We start from the raw sequence: 27,847 nt of genomic DNA, 5'->3' as shown, positions 1-27,847 counted from the left end.
CTCAATGTAACGATTTTGAAATTTACCCATACTATTTATGTGTATACCAACTGTTCATTTTTATGGCTGAATAGGATTTCATTATATGAATAGACCACAATTTATTTAGCCATTTACTCGTCAATGGGCCTTTGGGTTGTCTTCGGTTTTGGTCTATTACGAACAAAGCAGCTTATACACATTCTTTTACAAATCTTTCCGTGGATATGTGCTTGCGTTTTTATGGGATGAATACGTAGGTGGGTATTCAGCTGGGCATTTATCCCGTAAATACAGGGTAGGATTATGTTCAGGATTAGGCTTTAACTTTATAAGAAACTGCCAAATAGTTTTCCAAAATGGTAGCACCGTTTTATACTCCCACCAAAAACGTTTGAAAGTCCCACTTTGCTCCATGTTCTCAACAGCATTTGGGGTGACCAGTCTTTTTAATTTCAGCCACGTGTGAAAGGGTGTTTCACTGTAACTTTAATTTGCATTTCTCCAAAGCGTCCTGATGTGGAATACCATTCCCTATGCTTGTCATCCATTAGCACACGGAATCTTCTCGTGGGAACTACCTGTTCGAGTATTTTGCTCTTTTTATCATTGGGTTATTTGTCTTCTTATTGATCTGTAGGGTTCTTTACAGATTCTGGGTACAAGTTATTTGTCAGGTGTATGTATTATAAATATTTCCTCCCACGCTACGGCTGGCCTTGACATTTTCCTAATAGTATAAGAAGGAAAGTAAGTAATCTATTATCTGTGGTCTTTTCAGGTCTTTGATTTAGACGATCTTTCTGTTCACTATTTTCATAGAGTGAGTCAGATAAATAATGAGCTGAAACTCGGCCAGTGTTTCTATGGGGGAGACAAAGAGGAAATGACATGCAGACAAAATGGAAAAGGAATTGGTGAAAGGGAGAGGCTTTATCAGGGCCAAGATCACTGAATTAGATTTGGTAGGTTCTTTAGCTTCAAACTGGCCCTTCAAGAAGACCCCAACTCTTTCCTTTATTTTTTCATTCTAATATTTACTGAGAACCGGCAATTTATAGGATGGCTGTATAGTCTTTCATACAAACTAGGACACTTTGCAATGAAAGAGCTGTTACCGATAGTTATGGCAAGACCACAGGTATAAACTGGGACGAGAACATTTCGTTACCACACACCTTATGTCTTTAGAATGAAGGGAAAGAAAACTGGTGTCTGGTGTCAGAATCCCCACGGTATAGCAGAGTGAGTTTGTACACCAGGATAGTAAGTTCTGCAGCAGGAATAAGAAATTCTTGGAGCATGAACACTCAGAAAATGTTCCAGTTTCTTGGGCCATCCTCTTGTCCACGCTAATGGAATCCTATCATGTAGTCTCATATCATGTATTTCTATAATGCCAGATACACAAGCTTCCCAAATTCTTGTAAAAACTCTTTCTTTAGACAAATATGTCACGTAAAAGCTTTTATAGATGAACATTTAGCTGAGGATAAATAAACTTAAAGCATTCCATCAATTCTTGCATACTTAAGAAAGATTACACATGTTCGTAACGCACCCATTTGGCTATTTAAAGCACTCTGAACATTCTGAAATAACTGAGGGTTAAAAAGTACAGCTTTTTATTAACAAACTGTACTAGCTGCAAATTTTCAGTGGGTTATTTCGCAGGACCCATAAAGATTCGCGACATGTATCCTGCAGCAAATACTCACAGATTATTGCCATCAGGGAATTGAAGTTGCCGATGTTAAAACACTCTCGAGCGACGTCGATGAAATACTCGATCATCCTCGCCCGGTGTTTCTTCTTGACGGGCTACACGGGACGAAAACAAGAGGGCGGTCACACAACGCGTAGGCCCGTCAGTTCTAAAATCGTACGAAAAAATACTACTGAGGGCTAAGAGACAGCAAGAGTTCATTTTCTCACCATGCATATTTCTGTAGCTACCAAGTAGCTGAGGCGATTGAACCATTCCACGTAAGCTTCTAGGTTCCGTGTTTTCTTACGTTCAGTGTAGCAACTCTATCGAGAAAGCAAAGTATTAATAAACAGATGAGTTAGAGGAAAGAATATATTGCACTCTTATTTTGTCTAAAATGGGCCTTTGTTCTCAGGTTATGGATTAGAAAAGTTTTGGTGGGTGGGAAGAGAGGGAGAGAGAGAGACAGAGAGAGAATGCATCACGAACATTCTCCTTATCCTTACATAAGTATCAAAATCTTTCAGGATCGTCCAGTGAGATAACCTGAGGTCTAGAATTGTGCACTGATCCATCCACACAAGTGCCTTTCTCTCTGTTCCCAGGAAACTCAGAAGCACAATGCAACGGAAGGATTTGAGCTGCATTCTAAACAATCCTGACTGATTAATGGGTGCAAATACCAATTACTATCCACTGGGCAAGGAGAGGCTAAGAGCGCAGAGGACCAGAAAACTTTCTCTTACAGTTAGGTTGCAGGACAAAGCTTTGGAGCACAATGTCACAAGACACTAACCAGCTTCCAAGGTGGATAAATGGAAGTCAGTACTGTCATGCTCTTTAGCAGGGTGAGTGACACATTGTTCAAAAGCAAAAGAAGTTAATCTCATCTTGGAGTTCAAGGCCAGTTTGAAGAGGCTAATTACACCCCTCTTTCCTTCCTTCCAAAAGAAACAAAAAAGCCCCCCAGCCTTCTACTGGAAAACCTATTCTTCACTTCCTGTGCTGGGAGAGACTATTTTAAGGCCGGAAAACAGCTGTTGCTCCTATTCCCAGAGCGGGGCTTTCATCGGCGGGTGACGCAGTCTCTGCCCACCAAGTCAGGATGCTTCCGGGTCACTGGGGGAGAGTTTCCCACATGTGTGCCCTGACTGTGCAGTCCAGGCCCAGCGTCATCGTCTTCACGTGCAGGCTTCACCCAGGCACTAAACCCGTCAGGAGGGATTCGCCCTAGAACACGAGGCCAAGCGGTACAGCCCTCGCTCGCTCAGCCGGTGGGATGTGCGTCCTGTCTCTCCTGCCCTCGCTACTGTTGAATCAGGGGCGAAGCATCCTCTTTCATTTTCTTTCTGCCTTAATCTGCTATAACCATTATCCTTTTATCTCCTACCTTCATCCCACAAACGCCTGCATCTACCTGCTCTAAAGGTCTTATTAAATTTCCCAATAAAGAGGAAGAAGAGGCTTACCAATAGGTAAGAATATTTCAAAGGCACTCGGAGACCCAGCTCAAGAAAGATTGCGATGAATCAGACGTTGCTAATGAAAAACAACCTTTCTGATTTTAAAACCTAAAACAGAATAGTTTCAAATGCGGTCTTCCATACCCACTGCCAAAGACTAAGGAATTCTCTTTCTGGCTTCAGGCCTGGGCTCTGGGTAGACGGATTACCTTGTCGTTGTCCAAAGGGTCCTTCTGCACGAACGCCTGGACAAACTCCTCTGGGCCGATGTAGTTGAGCCGCTCCTGGAATGGAATCCAGCAGGTCGATAGCGTTAACGAAAACGGAAAGAACCGGGCTCTCAATCCCCTCTATCGACTTGCGGCAACACCCTCATTTTTTAATGCAGATTACAAAATAAACCGTCCACCCCCAACGCTTTCATCATCTTCAAGGTTTGAACGGAGGCAATTTTCTGTGGAGGCCAATATTCCAGATGCTAATGAAAGACCGAGTTATGGGAAAATTGATTAGAGGCAGAAGATGAGGAAGGTCAATAAGCTCTTTGCTCTTTCGACCTGTTTGATATTTATTTACAAGTGGATTCTCAGGGTATCAGAAGCATCCATGTCCAAACGTCTAAACAGCGCATGTTTCGCCTATCTGATAGACGGTTCCCCATTTGGATTGTTCTGACCTGTCCCGCTGACGAGGCTGCTGGCAAACACGTGGTCTGGCTGCCAAAGCAAACCGCGTTCGTGCTGCAAAGGGCAAGGATGTGGCAGCCTTACCAGCTCTATGTGCGTCAGCTGCTGGGCCAGCGTGTAGGGGTCGCTGCAGACGGTGGTGACGTCCCTCTGGATGGACTGCGGCTTGGTCTTGAGCACGGTGAGCCGGTCCGCGGACGTGGAGCTGATCTTCGCCAGGACCTCCTCGTACTGGCTGAGGGCGGCGAGTTTGCGGATCAGAGACTGCATCATCTGCTGCACGTTCTTCCGGTACGTCTGCTGGGAAGGGACAGGGGGACACGTCCTCACTCTGCACGTCTCTTCCAGCGCCGAGCACGGGCAGAGACTGCGTCCTCCAATGACTGAGTTTACCTGGACGTTGGATTCACCGTTTCTACTTTACCAAACACAGTCTGATGTGATCGGGGGACTTGTCTTCTAGGCTGAGTCTTTCTGAGAAAACTCCTGCATTTTCTGTCTAAAAAAATTTACTTTTTTCCCGACAGAATAGTTTTTTTTTTTTTTTTTTTTTGAGACTTTTTTTTTTTTTTTTTGAGACAGAGTCTCACTCTGTTGCCCAGGCTAGAGTGAGTGCCGTGGCGTCAGCCTAGCTCACAGCAACCTCAAACTCCTGAGCTCAAGGGATCCTCCTGTCTCAGCCTCCCGAGTAGCTGGGACTACAGGCATGCGCCACCATGCCCGGCTAATTTTTTGTATATATATATATTTTAGTTGTCCATATAATTTCTTTCTATTTTTAGTAGAGACGGGGTCTCACTCTTGCTCAGGCTGGTCTCGAACTCCTGACCTCGAGCGATCCACCCGCCTCGGCCTCCCAGAGTGCTAGGATTACAGGCGTGAGCCACCGCGCCCGGCCAGACAGAATAGTTTTTAAAAAGAAACGATCATGACGCTATCATATGCTCGACTACTGCGCGGCGGTAGAAAGGAGACGCAGCCGTCTGCAGCGACGCGGGAAGCTTGCTAAGACGTGTCACTGCATGACAAACACAGGATGAACACCGGGGAAACACACACAGCGACAGACACCGCACACGCCACTCCCACGGCAGTGTGTACACGTGTGCGTGCGTGCCCAGAAGCAGCTCCGGAGGGACACGCACAGAACTAGTAACAGTTTTAAGAGAGAAGTAGGATGGATGGAAATTTTTAGGACCTTTCGTGTGAATTTATTTTAAATCATGAGAATGTGTCCCTATATTATACGATTTATTAAAAAGAATTTTTAGACTTTTTTCACTCAAAAAAGCCACCAACGCCTCATTTTAAAATATACCCGTTAGATCTCAGCAGCTGTTCCATGCATGTCATCGGCCCTCCATCATCCCCTCCCCACCTGGGATCCCCACCAAAAATACTTGAGTCAGGAATCGCCGCTTCTCTCCAGGTACCGCAGGAGGGTCCCAGTGAGAAGCACTGCGCACCTGGCACAACCGAGGGGGACAGCCTGCACCTTGGGTGCCGTCCCCAGAGACTCTGACTGACTTGCTCCGAGCTGCACCTGAACAGCCGGCTGTCCACGGCCCCCAGGTGACGCTCTGCTAGCATGTCTGCTGAGAGATTTTTATTCTGCACCTTACACAAATTTTTTTAGGGAAGAGGTAGAGGAAGGTACAGCCAGGTTGTGCGTGAGCAGAAAGCAGCAGCAAAATGTAAGAGAAAAAATGTGCATAGTAGGATATAGGGGAAAAGCTATTAAATAACTAGTGTGTGTGAGAGAGTATGTATGCAAGACAGAGAACATATATATATATATATATATATGTATATATATATATATGTATGTGACCTCTTTTAAGTTTCCTGCTGCCGTTTGATTCCATTTGAGAAATGAAGCTTCGTGTTGTTGAGCATGGTTCCTCCCTGAGTCATGAATTGCTAAATACGTACTTATTCTTTTTTACCACTTCAAATGCCAGTGACCGTAATTACCTGGCAAATAAAGATAGAAGTTCTTATTATAAAGACCAGCCCCTTAAGGAAGAGAAAATTGCATTCTACCCACTCCAGTCATTTGTCATTGTAATTCAATCATTAGTCTCATTTCGTGTTCCTTCCAGGCAAGTCCTAATAAACCACTTCATTTGGGGAAAACCCCCAGGGGGGAAACATATTAAGCTAAATTATGTGAAACCGTCCTGGCAGATGCAGGAGAACCTGACTACATTATATACAGGGCACACCTGGATTCGCTGACTGCCAGAAAAAACAAAAAAAAAAATCCCTAAACTCCCAGGCAAGAAGCAACAAGTCTCAACCCAAACCCACACTCCTTTCAGTGGGGAAGATAATTGTTCCTATTCCAGTAATTGATTTGTTTGTTCATCCATTCACCCTACCAAATGCAGGTCCTGAGCTAGGAGCTGAGGATGGCACGGTGAACAGAGGGCACAGCGTGGAGTCCAGCGAGGAAAACAAGTGATAAAAATATAAGTACGGTCCTCCCTCCGATCTGGGGAGGACCGATTCTAGGATTTCCCCAGATCCCAAAATCCAAGGATGTACAAGTCCTTGACAGAAATGATACAGTATCCGCATACTCCTGTGGCCCTTAAATCATCTCTAAATTCCCTACAGTACCTCATACAATGTAAATGCCCTGCAAATAGTGGTTGTATTGTATTGTTTAGGGAATAATGACAAGAAAAAATTCTGCACATGTTCTGTACCAACGCCATTTTTTTTTCTAAATATTTTCAATCTGAGGTTGGCTGAATGCATGGAAGTGGAGCCCACAGATATGGGGGACAGACCATGATCGCCAGCCACGGGTGCTGGGAAGTGCTATCAAGGAAAGTGGGGAAGGCAGTAAGGGAGAGGGTGTGACTGAAGTTCAGCTGGGTGGCCCGGGAAGGTCTCTCTGGGCAGAGACACATGGCAGGTGAGGAGCCTGCCAGGCACGAACTGGGAAAGGGCATTCGTCACACACTGTTAGAGCTGAAAGGCACAGGGCAGTTACCGCCATGATTTGCAGAGATGAGGAAGGAGCAAGGAATTTCAGGGACTTGCCAAAGCACACTCGAGTCAACGTGGGGACCCGATGTTTGAATACTGGATAGAAGCAGCCAAAGAAAAAACCAACTCCCTGTACAACCCAACCTGATCCGGGCAGGTGACGTCTCTCCGCTCCACCCTCAGTTAATCAATTCCTCGGTGAGACTTGGCCTATGTTATGTCCCTCTTTTCATGCTCAAAACCACCTGGACGACTTCTCAAGGTCTCTATCGAGAATATGTTATTAACACAGCCAGTGCTGGTAAGAAGCCAGACGAGGCTGTTTGGCCCCACTCTCGAACGGCTTGAGCCTGTTAAAAAAAGACCTGATCTCATCTGGCCAACACAAATAGAAGTGACCTCCGTCTTTGACGCCCATGACAAGGAGGATCAAAAGCCATTCATTTGTCATTTTCAAACCACTAACATTCTATCTGAAAAAGCAAAAGATTTTTAAGGTGTATCCTTTTGGAAAGAACCAAGCTGTAACTTCTATCTTTTATCTATTTTTATTTTTATTTTAGAGACAGGGTCTTGCTCTATTGCAGGCTGGAACGCAATGGTGTGATCACAGCTCACTGCAGCCTCCAACTCCTGGGCTCAAGCTCTTCTCCCTCCTCAACCTCCCAAAGTGCTGGGATGACAGGCGTGAGCAACCACGCCCTGCCAATTTCCATCTTTTAGAAAAGCAAGAGAGGGAAGGCAGGATGATTGACACATAATATTAAGCAGCTACACACAACTTAACCGAAATGAAAAACTGACTCAGGTCTCAGCCTTCATACAAGAAAAAGTCCTTATGATGCCACCAATCTTTTGAGCAGCTTGTCACCAACCAAGGTCACCGAGCCAGCACTGACCCTGCCGAGTAACTCAACAGCTGACTCCTCTCCCAAGAGATTTACTACAACACTGCACTGCGAAGCTTAACTTCTGCCTTTGTGAGTGAGGGAACCATTAATTCCTACCTGGCTGGAGCCCTAACAGGCAAATTGGCAAAATGATCGTAACCGTCATAACTTACAAACTGACTCAGGAGACGACTCATTCAGGCTTGCAGGAATGGCGGCTGCCCAGAGCACCAGGGTTCGACATAATGCCGTAACGCAACAGCGACAGGCTTAACTCCATTTTCACGAGAACGTGATGCAGAGAAGCCAAGCACAAACATTTCAAGTTTTAGCCTTATATAATTTTAGTCTGATTTTTCTGTGGCAGAAATGGCACTAAAATGTATTCACAAGAACGAGACAGAATAGATAAGGTGTCTTGTTACGTTATCTTTGCAGCATACCGCTGAAGGCATGCATTCCCGAGAAAGGTTATTCATAACGGGAAAATGCATTTTAGGACGAATGAAACAAGACATCCCTGCAAATGCCACATGCTTCCTCTACCTTTTCCATGAAAATGCTGTATCTGAGCCTAAGTGTCGTGTTCCCCAAAGCTTAGCAAGCAACATAGCAACTAGAAGGACATCCTAACCCAACAAACCTCAACACAGAACACCAGCCCTCTGGGCCTGCTTCAAGGAGGATAACCGTGAATTTGTCACAGCTAGTTAACTCTTCTCAAAGGCTCAGTTGAGGGAAGTGATATTTATGGGAGATGATCTAAGAGCCTTTTAATCTCCACCCGTACTAGGTCCTAGCCTGACCACCTTCCAGGCACCAGAAGATGTGCCTCATTTTCTCAGCTGTCTTCTGCCCCCCCAGGAATTACCTGTGCTGACTTACACATTAATCCATGGCCTCCGCCTTTATCAAGGAGCATCTGTTGTAAACACTATAAAGAGAAGTTTCCATGATCTCATTTTTTGTCCCCTATGCCAAGTCCCTTATTAAAAAGTTTTCAAAATCTTCACTTAATGCCCTGAAGAATTAATGTGCTTTCCTTTTTCTAACAGTGAAAACTATATGCCCTGCTGTATTTTCCTTTTGCCTAGAACTTGAACTCAAACCACAGCAGTCCTATCGTACTCTCCTGGCTCTTAACATTGGCATTTGTTTTCTCCTTTCCATGCTCAAGATGATCTACTTTTTTTTTTTTTTTTTTTTTTGAGATAGAGTGTCACTGTTCCCAGGCTAGAGTGCTGTGGCATCAGCCTAGCTCACAGCAACCTCAAACTCCTGGGCTCAAGCGATCCTCCTGCCTCAGCCTCCCGAGTAGCTGGGACTACAGGCATGTGCCACCATGCCCGGCTAATTTTTTCCATATATATTTCAATTGGCCAGATAATTTCTTTCTATTTTTAGTAGAGACGGGGTCTCGTTCTTGCTCAGGCTGGTCTCGAACTCCTGACCTCGAGCGATCCACCCGCCTCGGCTTCCCAGAGTGCTAGGATTACAGGCGTGAGCCACCTCGCCCAGCCAAGATGGTCTATTTCTATTTATGAATTATTAATCTACTACCTAGAATCTGTTAATATACTAATATGTTATTTACTTTGTATCTTTTAGTGTTTACCACTATTAATATGCCATTTAGTATCTAACTAGCTGTGTCCAACCTTTTTGGAAGGAAGAAAGGCATAAGTAAAATTAAAAACACATGGCAACATGAATTCTGTGCATGACCTGACATGGACATAGCCCCAGATTAATCACATCAAACTCTAGATCGTATCCCTTTGAGGCGGGATGGTACAATCATTCCCATTCGACACAGGAAACAGACCGATGATGCTACGTAGGGGGCTTGCCCGGAGACAAAGCAGAAAGGAAGTAGCGGGGATTCTGATGCATAAACAGCACCACTTCCCACCCAGGCCGTGCCTGGGAATTCCAGAGGATGTGCTAGATTCAGGTGACCAACCTCCTCGCCGCTGGCTATTTGGTGAGCCAGATCCTTTAAGTTCCTCATCATTCTTTCATCCCGAAAATCGTAAGGGAACGTTTCTGTCCATTCCGTCAGGAGCTGAAGGATTTTGGGTGCAATTTTTCTTATCTGGTTCTGGGGAGAAAAAGCAAATCTGGTTCTGTGAGGTCCATCACCATGGACTACAGCAAATAAATAATTACAAACGGTGCCCCCGATGAACTTCCGGCGCAGAGGCTTTGGGTTTGAAGAAGCAGCTCCAGGCCCCCCTCCCTCTGCCTCAACGCCGAGTGCCACCAGCTTAAGGCGGGATCTCGGCATCTTCCGTGGCGTTCTGTTTACACTGTGTTTTTGTGTCATTCACAATCCTTCCCTGCATAGCCACGAGGCCACTTATGCGCTTCAGCCTGGGCACAAGCTAGGGCTACTTAAGGAAACCAACTCTCCAGGATCTAAGCCACAGAGTTAGCAAGTCTAATTTAAAAATTGTGAGGTTCAAAGCATCATTACCTTATCACCGTCAGGATCGCTTAGTCTCTGGTGCTCTACACACAGGTGGCAGACTTTGGCCATCAGCTCGTACGGATGCATGAACAGTCGGGAGCTGAGCAGGAAGGTAAATATGTAGGTTCTCTGCGGCAAGAGAGGAAAGTCCTCATGGTTACACTCTCTTCGACACGAACCGTGTTTCCTACATACTACGCATCTTATTTCATTAAGTTCTCTTGATCAAGTTAACATGCTACAGTTTCTAAAGTAATGCTGACTAGTAGTAAAAAAACAGCGTACGACAGGTTTCTCCTTTACTTTCTGATCTATCTATGCCCTTAAAACACACTAAAAATAACAGAAGCGCAGGGTGAGTTTGGCTCCCGAAATTATTCGGAGCACATCTGCACGCCTGTCCTCAGGGAGCCAGGACACCAGGACACATCACTCACGCTAGCAAAGAAGAATGAAATTCAGCCTGTAGAGAGAAATCTAACTTAAATAAACCACCCATAGAGAATATGATTCTGTGTCCAAATATTATAGTAATTCAATGGAAACAAACAAAAAAAACCCCAAACCCACCCACCCACTCCACAGCTCAAGAATTCTCCAGTGTGTCTAGCACGTCACACTGAAGTGTTTGTGTCAGAACATTTACAGGCAGGCTCGCGAGTACCCTATTTACTGGCTCAGCGGCCAAGCAATTCGATTGAGACAATGTAACACTATATCCTTTTCTTTAACCACGTTGTCGCCCAAGAAGCCAGTAACGAGGTCGTGCTTATTGGTTGTAATAGTTTCAGACTTCCAGTGAAAAGAGAAATGCCGTCTGTTTGGTTTTTTTTTTTTTTTTTTTTTTTCTTTTCCTTAGACGCCTTTATTAGCTCATAAACACTTACAGGGCTGAACAAGGGATTCCTTTTACTTTTGATTACAAGTTTTCCCTGTGTAGCAACCTATCTGAAAATGCGATGTAGCAAATCACACACAGAGAGAGCCAGCTCAGTGGGAAACAGTATGGTGCATGTCAGTGACGCACAAACTACCCTTTGCACACCAAGGTAATTATTAAATTTATAAAAATGAATTCAGTCTCTAGATAGTTCAATAAGCAGCTGCTTAGTAAATCTCCTCATACTGCCAAGCTCAGTTCCACAGAGGCAGCTGTCTGAAGCACCAGGGAAGGGGGAAAATTCACTTGCCCCAGAAAGAAAACCTGCGTTTCATTGCTGGTGCTGGGAGTGAGACCGTGAACAAACACTCAACACTCTGAATCGCAGTTGCCTCCTCTCTACTCTCCTGGAATTACTGTAGAGATTGAGAAAATACGTAACAAATTCCCTAGGTTAGAAAGTACCGTCTATACAAACACAGGTTACCAAGGTAAAACAAAAGCAAACATGTCATCTGATGTCCAATCTATAAAGAACTGCACCTTGAGCACAAATCTCTTCCATGGACTTTCCCTGGCTACATTCACTTTTCTCGGCATAGTGATGGTCTTGGAAACAAGAAAAGGCATTAAGCATTCTGGGAGCATCCAATGTTCCCTGACATTTCTACTTAAGGAGCAAGTGCATGCATGAGGCAAGCCTACAGACCCTTCATTTAGATGGTCGCACACTGCCTACAATGCAAGAAACCGACACAGACTGCCCCAAAATCCGACCCATAACCCAGGCTCAGTGTGATCTCAACGCACTCAATAATCAACAGGCAATTTCTTATCAGGAAAATTCTCAGCAACCCAGATATAATTCTGTCACATCTCTGGTCCCTGCCTACCGTACGTAATTTCTGCCCAACGGCGAGGACGTGTCTCAGAGGAGCGTGAATACCTACATCCGGATAGTAATCCACGTTAGGGACCAAGTGCTGGATGAGTGCTTCCAGGGATCCGGAGAGAAGGTTGTTGTCATGGTAATACAGCCCCCCACAGCTGTCCTCTGCGGACTGATAGAGGTTCCGGTTGTAGCCGCTGCTGTCAAACATTGCTGAGAAGGGAGGCGTCTGAGGCATGCTTTCCTAACAGCAAGACAAAAGACGAAAACACGGTGTCAGCAATACATAGTACGGAAACAAAAGTGAGCTTCGATGGGCACTGAGCTTTAAGAGTAATGAAGGGACACGTAATTTAAAAAAAAACAGTTTAGGTTCTGACACGACATCAGAACCCACCAAGAACCAAAACTGCTCTCTGAGTGCCCCATGCATGCACACTTCTGAGTCCCAACCTGTCTCAATCAAATATGATAAAATGCTCAGACGCAGGGATGCGATCTTGCTGTCGTATTTGGATATCACCGCTTCCCAGCAGGCTGTTATGCAGGGGACAGGGGGACTGAGCTTGGATTGCTTTAGCCCACTGAGTCAAGTGTCTTCGTGAGGTGGAAATGCGTCAGCCGTCGGATTTGGCTGGGAAGAGTCACGTGACACCGGAGACACCTGAGAGCCACCCAACTAGCATGAACACACTGGGAGACGGCCTGACCCGAAGCTGAAAAGACTAACTTGCCAAAGAGGCCTGGAATTAAACTGCCTGGTGTGCGTGTGCGTGTGTGTGTGCGTGTGTGTGTGTGTGCACGGAGGCACGTGTCCGAGATTTAACGCTGACCCCCAGCTCACACTGCACATCAGATGCTGTTGACTTTCACCTCCTTGCATCAAATCCTCCCGGCAGGGCCGGGTGGGGGGTCTGTAAAGCCTCAGTTCTCAGTGACCGTGCGGCTGGGCAGGCACCTGGTTTGGGATCAGGAGTCCCGTGACAGGGCAGAGCGGAGTGGCTGTCTCCATCTGTGTGCTCTGCAAGTCACAAAGCCCTTGTCAGGGGGTGCTCTATAGAGGCCACAGGCTATTAAGTTATTACTTGGCTTCCCAGGGACACGCACCCGGCCCCAGGAACAGACTCCCGGTGTCTGGCAGCCCATCCGGACAATGGAGCCATTCAGGAGCTGCCGGGACTGGGGGTTTCGGGAGGCAAACAATGAGGGGGACGCCAAGCTCCAGGCCTTGGACTGGCAGGGGCAGGGGTGCGGGGGGAGAGCAGGAGCACACAACCTGGGCTGATCTTTCTTTCCAAGATGCCAAAAGATATTTGCATCCGAATGGGGGAGGGGTGTGAGGCCCAGTCTGGGAAGTCACATCCGTCACTGCAGGAGCATCTGTCCCCACTACAGCTGATGGAGGGGGGGTGGGCAGCGGGACACAGAGCGTCACAACCTGTGCACGTGTCTCGGCACGAGGCAACCAGGGCTGGAGTGTTGGGAAAAAAACATCCTTTAAAAAGCCAACTTGGCAGGTGGACATGGTACTTAGGAAAAGAACCATCAAGAAAAATAAATTGGAGACAAGGCTTCATCTCCGTGCACTCTGTCGCACCCAGAAGCCAGTGCTGAGGGAGCTTTTGCAGAGATCCACGGAAAAGCAGCCATAAACAGGAAGAAAGTGATCCCTGAGCACCGCCCTATCCGGGGAGCTTTGTCACCACCATGGTGGCTGTTGCCATGCCTCTGCCTTAGGTGGCACACGGCCATCGCAGCCAAAGGACCAAGACTATGGGATGTGATGTTGGCACAAACGCTCTGCGCACCCCTTCGGTTGGTGAGACCCACACGTAGGAACTGAGGTTATATACATAAGTAACTGGATGTCAACGTGGCACAGACAATGCCATGGACAAAGTACATTTTTTGCCTTTCAAATTGCCGGGCTTCTGGGAGTGCAATTCACGGGCAGCATGATCAGCAAATTATTTGTCCTTGGCGGGAAGAAAAAGAGCCCATCGACCCTTGCCCTGAGAAACTCACAATGTCCCCAGACTGGGAGGCGGGGACCTGAAACGAGAAGCACCTAGGAATTATGTCTGACACCCTCGACGGGCGGTCGTCTGTCTGGATGTGGTCGCCTCTGGCTTAGATGGTCACAGCCACACAGCGCCTTTCTCATACAGGATGAGGGTGGAGCTCACTCTGTCACGCCCTCGGAGTTGGGGTTTTTTTTTTTCTGTTAGGAACCAGGAATTTTTCTTGATTACAAATGCTAACTCGTTGCTACTGAAATCATTCTCACGAAGTGCTTTGGGGAGAAAAATCTGGGAATTCCAGAAAATCAGAAAATGATAAATATTCAACGGGACTATAGAAATCACCTTGTCCGGGATATGGAAGACAGATTTCATTGCGCTTCCTAATTGCAATCGATTAGAGCTGGTCCTCTAGGAGTCTGGGGAGGAGCGAATAGGATTTGGAGGCTGTAACTCAGCGGGAGAAGGTAGGTCCTAAGTGATCAGCAATGATGCAAGACAGTCACGGAAGAAGCCAAAGCCCACGTGCCACCAGGATCTGGTCCAATCTCCTCTTCTTATAAGTGTGGACACAGAGACCCGGGGGGGTGCAATGACCAGGCTACGATGACGCAGCAATGTGGCTACAGCCCATGACTCCCCTGAATCCCGTGTCTCTCCTGCCTTGCGCATTTTAGCAGTAAGCTCTGACCCACAGAATGGCCATGGGGTCAGAGTTCCCTTCCAAGGAATCAGCACCAGAAGCCACCAAGCATTTGTACTTCCTAATGATTTACTCCTGCAAAGAGGACAAGGACAAGATCCGGGCAAGGATTCAGATTTTTTTTTTTTTTTTTTTTTTTGAGACAGAGTCTCGCTCTGTTGCCCGGGCTAGAGTGAGTGCCGTGGCGTCAGCCTCGCTCACAGCAACCTCAAACTCCTGGGCTTAAGCGATCCTCCTGCCTCAGCCTCCCGAGTAGCTGGGACTACAGGCATGCGCCACCATGCCCGGCTAATTTTTTGTATATATATATTTTAGTTGTCCATATAATTTCTTTCTATTTTTAGTAGAGACGGGGTCTCGCTCTTGCTCAGGCTGATCTCGAATTCCTGAGCTCCAGCGATCCACCCTCCTCGGCCTCCCAGAGTGCTAGGATCACAGGCGTGAGCCACCGCGCCCGGCCAAGGATTCAGATTTAATGAAGTCCCAGTTTTGGTACTCAACAGCTGTGAACAGCTTTAGAAGTTACTCCCTTCTACCCCCAGCCATGCTTCCACGAGTTATTTCCAATTTTGCTCACCCCTTCCGAAATCCTAAATCATAACGAAACTACCTATCTTCTTTATAGCAAAGTTCTTCTCAGAGCCAATTACTACAAGAGCAATGGCACAAGGCTTTTGTATTATTCTTTGGAAATGGGTGACCCACAGGACTTCTCTGAGGAGGCGCAAAATATTAGCACTTAGAAAACTCCCTTCCATGAGGCACCAAAAGAAGAGAATGCTAATAGCCATGGGCACCAAATCAAGATAAATTAAGAGAGGTTAGAGCCGACTGTTCTTAAAAATCAACTGTAAGAAAAGCGTTTATCGCGGGCCATTTTCTGCCTTTGAATTAGCCCAGAGTTATGTTGCAAATTAGCTGATTTCATTTTCCCATGAGCCACCTTGGTTACTGAACTTACAGCAACAACCAACTGCTGAGATTCAGGTCGCTCCAAGAGACCCCGGCCCCTTATTCATGCACAATGGTCATACTTGTCTGCCTTACCCTCTGCTCAAGACAGTATCTTTCCAACTCCTTAGGCCCCGCTCTCTTAGTTGGTTGAAAATGCTTCTCTCTGCATCCCCCTGAAGGTCCCTCTCCTGAGACCCACGATGTGGAAGGCTCTGAAGATTCCACTGGCTCCTGTTTGCACAGGGGTTTACTGACTACAAATGCCTTTCTGGAGTTTGCAACCACCTCACCGAGCAGACACCCTCATCCTTTTCTGACCACATAAGGAACTGAGGTTCAGAAAAACTATAATAACTTGCTTGGGGTTACACGTGGAGCAGGGGACAGAGAGGGTAGGGTTTCAAAGCTAGGTCTTCAGATTCCAGGTTAAAAATTTATTACACTACTGCCTTTATACTGCAAATGGTCTCCTTTGAACTTCTAATATTTAATCATAAAATGAAAATCTTGACAGTCTGTCCCGACTTGAAGGCTATTAGAATAATTTATGTGTTTTACATGTTCTACATAAATCCTTGCTCCAAAGACATATTAACACCATTAATTACTCTTATTAAAAAGTCAGACTGTCAACAGCAATATTTAAGCTACTGACCTTTGCCATCAAAAAGCACAGTCCCATCTAGACAAAGAGATTTCACAGATTCTAATATGCACTTTAAAAAATATTTTAGTATCTTTAAAACTGAGATGCACGTAAACAATGGAGTGATTAAAAATGTTTAATTAACAGTCTTTTAAAAGAGATATGAGATAACAGATATCTTACAATGAATGGCATCTTAGATGTAATGAAATACAGTAACATTTTCTCATATGCACTTTATAGATTTCCAGGAAAAAACTGCATAAGACAAATGACCAAAAGAAAAATCCTGGGTCATAGTATTCATCACTCATCTCTGGACAATCTCTAACAAGTGGCCAGTCTAGCTGTTTTCTGAAGGACCAAATGCCTAAGTAATAGATACATTTGATACATGCGAGGAAAAGTCAGCAGAATGGTACCAAAAGTACTGTCTGTGAAACATAATTTTAAATACCTAAGAAGAGAAACATTGTAGTTTGTTTTCTCTGAAGTATCTTCTCTCTTATTACCCACATCAAGAGCTACTACTTGTTCAGTATTTCTCAGATCTGATGTCTAGGTCTTGAGTTCTACCTGCTTCAGTTCTGGGATTGAAAAGTGAGGCCCAGAAGATTAAATGTGGGCTTCGTTCTTGTTAAGAAAACAGATCCAATATCCAGAGTACTGGACATGAGAATCCAGAGAAACATTTCTCCCCGGGCACCGTTAACTTCAGGAATCACTTGGGGAGCTCAGAGCTTCCAATCTTTCTTTCCTATCCAGGTAGTTCTGATGCTTCCTTATCAAACCTTCTTTCAGCTTTCACAACTAATATGTTCTGTCTCTGGGATCCAGTAAACTCTCCATGGACTCCTGTCTACACGTCCCAACAGAACGTTAATACCAGCCTCTCCACTGTCCACCACCCTTCATCAGCACAGAGTTTGCCCAGCCCAGTGTATCTATCAACGGGAACCTGTCAGTTTTCCCTTGTTTAGGAAAAACTGACTCTTCTCCAGAACTAGAACCTGTGACAGTGCCGCAAGTGAAATACTCGGGTTAATGTACCGTTAAGTCAAACTTCAAAGCAGTTAACTCCTTTGGAAAAAGAGAGATTTGTATGAGACGCATGGAAAAGCAGATGGCTTTATTCAAACCCTACCAACAGCCTGGGCGCGGTGGCTCACGCCTGTAATCCTAGCACTCTGGGAGGCCGAGGAGGGTGGATCGCTCGAGGTCAGGAGTTCGAGACCAGCCTGAGCAAGAGCGAGACCCCGTCTCTACTAAAAATAGAAAGAAATTATATGGACAACTAAAAATCTATATAGAAAAAATTAGCCGGGCATGGTGGCGCATGCCTGTAGTCCCAGCTACTCGGGAGGCTGAGGCAGTAGGATCGTCTGAGCCCAGGAGTCTGAGGTTGCTGTGAGCTAGGCTGACGCCACGGCACTCTAGCCTGGGCAACAGAGTGAGACTCTGTCTCAACAAAAAAAAAAAAAAACAAACCCTACCAACAATACACACAGCAGAGGGCAGGTTAACCTCACAAGCAAATTCTCAGACCACACGGTTTCATTTTTAAGCCAGTTCTTCGCAACTCAAAATATATTCCACTCAGCCAGTGGCTCCTAACTTTTTAGGGAGATCATAAATCTCTTTCCCCCTACTGCTCCCAGAAAAACATACCAACAAGTTTGCACATACCTTCAGGGGCTTCACAGACCCCAAAAGGGGAAGCCCATGTGCTAACCTGTACAGAACCTAGACGTTAATTCTCTGCTCCAAAAGAGGAGAGCATGGTGGCTCTGAAGGGAACTCTGGGCTGACACATTTAAGACTGGCTCTTTAAAAATAAAAGAATGCTTCTATTTTCAGGCAGTGCAAATCAAAATGAGTTAAAAAATAAAATAATGATCATTATCTGGGTCTGGGGGGGAACTATTGAAATAGGCTTTTTAAAATTATTTTTTGCCTACGTTGAGTCAGCATTTTGGGATGGGGGAGATGCAGCGAGACAATGGGAAACAGATTTTGGTTTTTAAAACAATGAACTAGGCTTAAAAAAAAAAAGTTTACAGCCACCAGAATTAGCGTACAGATTACAGGTTCTGCTGGAAAGCTTTCCACCAGGAAGTAAAGATACGCCTAACTCAGGTACACAAGATGAATGTTCCTTCTTAAAATGAATTCGGTAAGCTGAAAAGTTAGTTGACGGAGAAGACATCTGACAGGGGCAGCTAATTTGGTCACAGCGATAGATCATGTCCTTCCAAGGACCCTGAAAAAGCTCAGCCTGACATTGATCCAGCATCATGGAGATGAGCTCTGGGTGATTTAGAGGGTGAATGGGTGTGAAAGGCGTGTCTAATGGGTCCAACCCAATAAGCACCAGATGAAAAGCCGCCTGTTTCTAAACAGACTGTGTTTGCATTAGTGAGTGCTTTTGCACACTGTTATTTACGACGAAGCAGGTGCACGGGGACAAGGTGGTTTCAGGTGACGATTCAAACTGGAAAAGAGGCTGAGGGGGAAAAAAAAACATGGGGGTGGGAACTAAATCAAAAGCTATCCCCAGCTACAGGTGCTCTGTAAATCTCGTCCAGAATGTCGACTCAGCACTTCCTTTCCGCTCAAGAGGAGGAGATAGAAAATGTAGGCATCAAAGGGAAAAAAAAGGTTTCTTAAAATCCCTATTTCATCAGAGTGCTTTGGCAAAATATTTAATAAATCCAATGCCTTTACGGTGACCATAATATTTTAGCTTCTGTTCACATGCTGGGCATGCGTCCCAATTTAAAAACAAAATGAAGTGGAGGTAGGCCTTCCTGTAACAGCTGAACTTTGAGAGCATATTTGTTTAGTGGGGAGAGGTTTAATTTAATATCCTAGAATGACCGGTTTCTCAGTTCTCTCTACATTCTAGAGAACTTTGCATTTTGGTAAGATGCATCTTCAACAACTTGTTTGTTTCTTTCTTCATGTGAAGTGGTAGAGATCGGAATCAGAGAGAGTTCCCATATTTCAGCTCTACTCCAGCCGGTATATCAAGTACTGCGAGCCTCCTTTTGGTACTTAGAATGCAAACAGCAGACTGTGTTTGGGTTACTGACTGCGTCCTCGCTGGGTGTACCTGACTATGGATTTGATGGAGCCCAGGTAAATGCAAAAGTCAAGTTTCTGACACTAATAAAACACGTCTTATTTTGAGCTTGAAAATGTCTAGAAGATTATCTTTTCATTTCTTTCCTTGCTCAGGGCAAGTCCTAAAGGCAGAGATTCCTAACAGCATCTCTGGAAACTGTAGAAATGTCATACGTTTGCTAACCTTGAAAAAAGAGGTATTGTATTGAGAAGGCAACCCACATAGACAACTCAGAATCAAGTCACTTCTTTGGCATGTGGACAGATTGTAAGTAACTCCAAGATAAGCACATTCTTTGGAACTGAGTCCCAAATGCCCAGTAGATTTCAGAGTTAAGGGAGAACAAACCCCCAGTATTCTTGAGGAAGGAAGATCCTATTTCTCTCCATGATGAAATGGAGTTCCAGTCCTCCATACAAAAACGAATTCACATTTTGCTTGATTTGTCCTAAAAGCTACTTTAAAAATTCTTCACTGATCCCTAACTGAAGAAGGAACGGGATTGTGACTCAAATAGTTACTATCTTTGGTTTCTCGGGAAGAAAAGCAAAGCTAAGATGTGTCATCTTTCGTCTTGGGGATCTGCTGTTAGCAGATTATTAAAACACAAAGGACACTTCAGTACATGACCTGGAGGGTCATTTAAATCTTTTCTAGGAGAGAAATTTTATTGGCTGGGCACTGAACCCAGGACATGGTGACGCTCTTTTATCATCTACAACCTCCATGCAGTTTCTGAGCGTTAACAGTAGATGGCGCCTCGGTCCTGGTCTTGGAAACAGTTGGTGCCTTCCAGTTGGTGCTGGTTTAGGAAAGCAAAGAGGGGCAGCTAGAATTTGGGGAGAAACAAGACTGAGAAACTGGTGATTGTGATCTTGGCGTATGATTGATCTTAGAAAGCAGCACTGCTCATGCCTGAACAGGGGAAGACACAGCCTAGCTTATAAAAAGCCAGTCGGTGGTATTTCCTTATGTCTTAGGCGTCCCTCTATGATGAGAATTAAATATTTCCCTTTCCCAGAGGAATGAAAATGACCTTCCGAAGAGTCAAAATCATCATTATCTAATTAAGTGCTGTCAAAGGGAACTTTCTGGGATACTGGGAATGTTTCTCTTTTGCACTATCCAGTACAGTAGCTGCCAGCCACAGGTGGCTGCTAAGCACTTGAAATGCGGCTGGTGCAACTGAGAAACTAAATTTTTAATTTTGTTTAATTTAAATAAATTTAAATTTAAATATCCCCATGTGGCTCGTGGTTCTCATACTGAACAACACAGCTCTTAGCAGCTGAATCATCATTTCTAGATGACAGACCTCAAGCCAAACTATAGAATATTACGAGGGGAACATTCTTTATTAAAAGTCTTTATTTTTCTACACCCAATTCGTCTCAGCATGAATGAAAGGATAATTAATGAGGACGTTTATTTAAAAAGTAGAGTTTTCTATTTATATTTTATTATATAATATGATTACTGGGATAATTTTAGTTTTGGGCTGCAATTTTTTAAAAACCGTGCTTATTCCTCCATTCCTCTGCCTCTCTTCTCTTTTAGATCAATACAAAGATACCGGTAGTCTATAAAGTGTTTTCTTTTCCTGCGAGGCTAATTTGTACTTTCTCTGTGCTAAACTAATTTTCCTATCAGGGTTTCCTAATAAAATCTGAATCAACTGAATGATTTCTAGATATAGATATACCTTGAAATAATAATTTTTAATATACTGAGAGAACAAACAAAACCCAAAAGCAATTCAAGAAAATACTAAATCTCTACCTAAATTCATCCGTTAAAAGAAATGTCACTCTTGTCTGTTTCCATGTACCCAGAAAGTAGCTGAACATCTAACTGCGGTTCATCTTATCTTGCATTTGCCCACCCCTGATACAGGGTGCCAATGCCTGAAGTGAGAGTACAGCAAATAAAGCAGTTATCACAGAGCTAAAAGGGACCCACACATCATCTAGTTCAACTGCCCACGTCCACCTCACATACAGCGCAGGTCTAGGGAGAGAGTAAGGACGGGGTGGGGCCCCAGATCAGCCAGAACCCAGGTCTCATCATTTCTAGGGCACAAATCTGCCCACAGCTCCTAGGCTACCACATCTGCTATTTTAGGCTAAGAAAAGGTCGCATAGATCTAATTTTTATAGATTTACCTGGAGAACCAAAGAAAGGACAACGACAGTTCTGGAAAAGTGAAAGGGGTGGAAAGGCAATACCTGAATTTAACCACTGACCATGAAAACGCCATGAATCGTAACCAGCATTTTCAACAGTACTATTTGCCACTTTAAGGCATCGCAACGTGTTTTAAGAGCTTTTCCATGTATTATTGGAGGCATCAGAATCAAGATTCTCTGTCCCTACTTCAGGGGATCCTTCTCCCAAGTAAGGGAGAACCCCTACGTAAGAGAACCCCTTCCTTTCCCCCCTCCTTCTTCCCAAGGAGGGGCTCTCCTTGGGGCTATCCAGAAGTTCCTTCCGAGTCCCTTCTTCCAGACAGCCTTTGGAGACGGATAAAGCGGATCCCATGACTTCCTGTGCCAGACCAGGGGTCTTACCTAGAACGCACAGGCACCTGCCCCAACTTCGCCCTTCAATTTTCTTACCATTTCTCTTTCCCCTTGACAGGTGGTATTCACCTGGGTTAATCTGGTCTATTGTACTCCACTAAAATTAACCAGAAGTCAATTTTAGATCATAATAATGAAATATTAATAATAGCATAAGAAATATGTACAGTTATGATAAACAACAAATACTTAGAAATATATATATGTGTATCTATATATATGATGCTAAGCTAGAAAAGGGGAAACAATGTAAATGCTTTCTGGTGATTCCTCCAAAACACAGTAGGATCCCCAAGTATCAGGTGTGGTAGTAGCCAATAAAATGTCTAGCGGAGCACATAAAATGGAGCAAGACTAAAAACGCACCATGGGAGAAATAAATCCTAAGAATTTAACACTCCATTAGACAACTGCAACCTACAAGGCCAGTATGCTAAGTAGCCAGAAATGTTGCAACCTCCATGAAAACAAAGGGCTGACCACAGGCACAGGAAGAACGCCAACAAGAAACTTGCTTATCAGTGGTTGATCTTCCCATTTTCGCCAGAAAATCTGCTTGAAAGGCATAATATCACCCTCTTTATAAATCCTGATTTCTGTCAAAATGGCCCTAAATCTTCACTGGTTCCACCACTGTCCCTCCCCCCTTAAAAAAATAAAATTACCATTAGTGATAGGGTTTAACAAGCTGCCATTCTTTTTTTCTGTTATGAAAACCTCAACAGTCAAGAATTTTTATTTTTATTCCTTTTTCTTAATAATCAATTTTATATCTGCACTAAACCTCACTTGACCAGTTATTTCCTGCCAAATCTCCAATCAGCTATAGACTCTGCTTAATTGTAACCGTCCTCGTAGCCACCCCGGGGCCCAGCGCTGGCCACTGTTTTCAGGAGGAAAGAATAATTATTCACCCCATCTGAGTCTGACTGTACCAGACACCGTTCAGGAGGACAACATCCTGATCTCTGGACTCTTCCCCTTTAGCGCCCGGTTCAGAGACCCTCCCACGGCCATCAGCGGTCATCCGGGCTAAATATAGATCCACACACACACCAGCAGTTCCTGACCATCATCACATGGCGCTGCTGACGAAGGACTCCTTGGAGACGCTTTCGGCCCAAACACACATACACAGATTTCTGGGCATGTTCATTTATACACACTTTGTCCACTGAATTCATCGGCGAAGATGGACACAGCTATTAATACAGCCAGAGGAGACAACCGGCTGCCTAGACCATCTTGTGCCGTTGGTCACACTGGTGCACCCTCTGCGCTGTCAGAGGACTTCGTTACGTGGCTTTTGCTACAACTGCGCCCATTTGGTTGGAGTCAGGTGCGCAGCAGTATTTAAATGGTTACACACACACACACGCGTGCACCCGGCCCCCGCGTGCGGCCCTTCTCTCCTGCACAGCGCCGGAGCTGTCCCCAAGGCTCCCCCAGAACCAGGAGCCTCCTTCACGCCGACCTTTCGCAACGCTCATGTCAGTTTCACCTGCGCGGGTGACCTGAGGCGACTCACCGAGCTCGGGCACAAAGCAAGGCGACTCGGTGTCCAAGTTTGCCAGGTGAGCCGAGAGAGGACAGAACATCACCTGGTCAGCGGCGAGTGCACGACTCTGTTCCCTTGTCCCTTCCTAAGAGTCAGACCTTAGGTTACACGGCGCCGGCAACAAAACCACCCCCCCCCCCAACACACACACACGACAACTAGTCCAGAAGTGGAAGCAAACAACCCGCGTATGTACAGAAAGGGAAGAAAGGATGAAAAAGGACGAACTCTATCAGAACTCAGACAAATCCTCAAAAACTACCGAGATCCCCAAACACAAGGCCCGGCCGCGGGATGGGCGCGCAGCACCCAGGCGCACCCCCAGCCCGCCCCTGCCCGGTCCCCGCAGCGCGGTCCCGCACCTGTTGGGGCCCGCAGCGGCCGGGCAGGGGACGCCCCCGGTCCCCGGCGTCACCCGGGTCTCCGTGGGCGCTCACTGTCGCCCAGCTCGGGTCTCCGCCGGCCCGGAGCGCACCGCAGCCGGCGCAGCCTGGAGCCCGGCTCGCTCCCCGCTCGGCTCCGGGTCCCCCCCGGCACCACCGCCCGGCCGGGGGCACCTACCGCGGACGGCCCAGGTCCTCACCTCCCGGCGTCGGCCGCGCGCCCGCGAACGCGCCCACGGGACGCGGAGCCGAAGCGCGCGGGAAGAAGGAAGAAGAACGCAGCCGCCCGCGCGCCCGGCTCCTTGTTTATACTGAAAGTCGGGCCGCGGCGCCGCGCACACCCCCGGCCGCGAGCGCCGCCCCCGCGCCAGCCACGCCCACCCGCAGGCGCGGACCAACCGCCGCGCAGCTCGCCGCCCGCCCCGCCCCCGCCGCCCGGGACGCTCCGCCCCCTGCTCCCCGCCCCTTCTCCCCGCCCCCGCCCGGGTCCCTGCGGGCCGGGGACTCCCGCAGCGCGCCCGCCCGCCCGGGGCCCGCCCTCGCTGCGGAGGCCGGTGCAGGGCTGGGCCCAATGCGACTGCGTGCGCTTCCCCTGCGTGCACCTGCGCGTGCGTGTGCGTGTGCGTGTGTGTGTTCATGCACCTGCGTGCACCTGCGCGTGCATGTGTGTGTGTGTTCATGCACCTGCGTGCTATGTGCGTGTGCATGTGTGTGTGTTCCTGCACCTGCGTGCACCTGTGTGTGCGTGTGCATGTGTGTGTGTTCATGCACCTGCGTGCACCTGTGTGTGCGTGTGCATGTGTGTGTGTTCCTGCACCTGCGTGCACCTGTGTGTGCGTGTGCGTGTGTGTGTGTTCATGCACCTGCGTGCACCTGTGTGTGCGTGTGCGTGTGTGTGTGTTCCTGCACCTGCGTGCACCTGTGTGTGCGTGTGCATGTGTGTGTGTTCATGCACCTGCGTGCACCTGTGTGTGCGTGTGCGTGTGTCTGTGTTCATGCACCTGCGTGCACCTGTGTGTGCGTGTGCATGTGTGTGTGTTCATGCACCTGCGTGCACCTGTGTGTGCGTGTGCATGTGTCTGTGTTCATGCACCTGCGTGCACCTGTGTGTGCGTGTGCGTGTGTGTGTGTTCATGCACCTGCGTGCTATGTGCGTGTGCATGTGTGTGTGTTCCTGCACCTGCGTGCACCTGCGCGTGCGTGTGCATGTGTGTGTGTTCATGCACCTGCGTGCTATGTGCGTGTGCATGTGTGTGTGTTCCTGCACCTGCGTGCTACCTGTGAAGACCGGCCTGACTCGTTATGCATCATCCCCTCGCATGATGAGCTAAAGGCCGCTGCCCAGGGGACTCTCAGAAGGGGCCGAGAGGAGCCGCGGAGCATCTGCTCGGCAAACCCTGCTAGAGCCCGAGCGCCAGGCCTTGTGCGACACGCTGGGGCACACTGGTGGCACAGGAGGCTGGTCCCTGCCGTCAGGAAGCTCGCAGTCTCGTGGAGGACAAACGTTCAGCAAATCATCACTCCAGCAAAATGTAAAATGATGGATTTCAGAAGCCGCAGGAAGGAGAGGAACCTGTTCTACGAAATGTCATTCTGGAGGCAAGGCAGGGAGTCCCCAGTCAGGGCTGTGTTGTCGTGGTAACCACAGACTCATCCTCTTGTGGGATACTCGATCCCTATTTTAGAAAGAAGGTAAAAAACCTCAGTAGTTCACCTGGTACACATAAAAGGAGGCTGGAGGAAAGAAATGATGGAAGCAAATAAGGAAAAGAAGACGCTCATGGAAAGAAAAAATGTGTAGCCCGGAGGCTCTCTGGCCAGCTGTGTGGCCTTGAATAGGTAAAGTGGCTTTTCTGAGCTTCAGTTTTCTCATGTATAAAACAACACTGTTTGTACCTGTCCTATAGGACTGTAATTAGGATCCCTGAGAGGGAGGAATCTTTTTTGCTCCTGGCCCTCGCCCCTCACCTCCCTTCTGGGGTGGAATCACCTTGAAGCTCACTTTGCCTATTCTTAGCTGATTCCTCCTGTCATTTCCTTCCTATTCTTCCTCTTTTCCATGCTCCCTCCTTCCCTTCTATCAACGGGACTTCCCCGGCTCTGTAATTCCCTCTAAGGGATTTGAGCCTTTGGCTTAAGCTTAGCTTCTCCGCACTTTCCATGAGAAGCCACAAGCCAGGGGAGCTTGGTGGGGGCCAGCCTAGCTGTTGTGGGTGTGCTGGCTGGGTGGGCGGGGGATTTCAAACTCAGTTTTCCATCCCGGTTCTGCAACAAACAAGCCACATGATGTTGGGCAAGTGACTTATGTTCTTGAGGTTCTGCTCTTGTAGCAAGAAGTTGAAAGGGTGGGACTGAGTCAAGATTTCTTAATGGAAATATCTGACATATCCTTTGTAACCTCTGGATGTACACACCAGCCCAGAAGATTTTGCCTAGGTTTACTAAAGTATTAGTAAAGTATTAGTATTGCCTAGGTTTACTAAAGTATTCCCCCCCTACATCCGCCAAAAAGGACATTTATTTTAGGTTCTCAAGATGTAGAATGGATACCACGATAATATGCTTCGATCCAATGCTTTTCCAAACCACATTTCCACTCCCCGTTCTGGCAGGTCCCTCAGGGCCCTTTCTAGCTGCCTGTATGAGAAGGATTGTTACATAAAGAGACAGCCCTGCAGCCAGGCATCTCGGACCCCAATCCTGTCTCTGTCATGTAGCCACCTAGAAAACCTCAGAAAAGGCAATGAAGAACTCCGGGCAGTTTACTCATCTGAACACCAGCATCGCGGTTCATCAAACTAACTTCTTCATAGCGTATTGAAAAGACCAAAAGATGATACATGACATGGGTTGGAAACAATGTCCCTCAAAGAAGGCTCCTCCGACCTCCGTATTTAAAACCGCAGTCACCTCCCCTCCCTATAGCCCTTCGCTGCTTTACCGTTGTTTCCTCCGGAGGACTTATCGCCACTGGACATACTGTACATTTCACTTATTATTGCTCCTCCCCCCACTGGAGTGTAAGTTACACAAGAGCAGAGTTTGCCGCTGTTGTCACTGTAGTTGTTTTCCCGCTGTATTTCTTATGTGTACCATGGTGTCCGACACACAATACGCTCTAAATAAATCTGTGTTGGTTGGATAAATGAATGAACGCCCAGCCCATGGTAAGCACTCAGTAAATAACTACTGTTATTGTCATGTCTGAATTATTCTCTGCCATGAAAAAATATTCTTTCTATTTTCTGCTTTTCATAGTTTCTTTATCGTCTCCTGACTCCACTGGCTCCATGTTTATCTCTGTAAATGTTGGTAAGTTCAATGACGCCCAACTGGTGCAACTGCAGCCTTGCTAGATAGTTCCTCACCCCAGTATTAAACAGTAGCCCCCCCCGTCTCGCCTTTCTGCTGTGTGGCAGTCTCTGTGCTAAGCATTATTTTTCATTTCCAGCCCTCTTGTAGCTCAGGTGCGCAAAATTAGAGCCATCGTCATGACTGATCCACGCAACACCCTCTTTCTTTGATTTTAGTCACTTTCATTTCCCACCTAAAATTCCAGTTTTCACCACACATTTGGCGTGAGGTTTTCAATGCACCTTTCGTGAACAATGATGGCATTGTTTTCCGTGAGCACTGCATGAGTCTATTTACCCAAATGCTATTGTGTAACCTGTCTCATTCTGTGTCTCTCTGTTTCCCCTCCAACTTATGCTTTTGACCGTCTATCCGTGTGGATGTATGTCGATGTTGTTCACTCTTTTTACCCATGGTTGAGTGTTTCACCATCATCTGGGTTACATTTTTTACTTGCGTTATCTTTAATCCTAAACAAAACCCTGAGAGTTCAGCACTATTATTTCCATTTCTAAGATAAAGGAATGAGGTTTTGGAAGGTAAATAACTTACGAAGGCCATTC

General features: G+C 46.5%; 1 protein-coding gene across 6 annotated transcripts in view; it reads right to left on the bottom strand.

Moving 5' to 3' along the window:
- Positions 1–27,847, bottom strand: part of RASGEF1B (RasGEF domain family member 1B) — a 307,416-nt gene that overhangs the window by 10,203 nt on the left and 269,366 nt on the right. For 3 of the 6 annotated variants that reach the window (XM_069485432.1, XM_069485436.1, XM_069485438.1), the window contains 7 exons: positions 12,024–12,206; positions 10,200–10,322; positions 9,687–9,824; positions 3,921–4,136; positions 3,360–3,434; positions 1,915–2,010; positions 1,698–1,800 (listed from right to left, as the gene is read on the bottom strand). In XM_069485432.1, the coding sequence (XP_069341533.1) occupies positions 1,698–1,800; positions 1,915–2,010; positions 3,360–3,434; positions 3,921–4,136; positions 9,687–9,824; positions 10,200–10,322; positions 12,024–12,200 (928 nt within the window). In that variant the 5' untranslated portion in view covers positions 12,201–12,206. Of the gene's footprint in view, positions 1–1,697; positions 1,801–1,914; positions 2,011–3,359; positions 3,435–3,920; positions 4,137–9,686; positions 9,825–10,199; positions 10,323–12,023; positions 12,207–24,108; positions 24,217–27,847 lie in introns of those variants that run through there. The other 3 variants (XM_069485434.1, XM_069485435.1, XM_069485433.1) reach the window with 3 other exon arrangements.

This window comes from Eulemur rufifrons, chromosome 13 (assembly GCF_041146395.1).
Source record: "Eulemur rufifrons isolate Redbay chromosome 13, OSU_ERuf_1, whole genome shotgun sequence".
Taxonomy (NCBI): Eukaryota; Metazoa; Chordata; class Mammalia; order Primates; family Lemuridae; genus Eulemur; species Eulemur rufifrons.
Note: the sequence above shows the minus strand (reverse complement) of the source record. Positions and strands in the feature narration are given on the sequence as shown.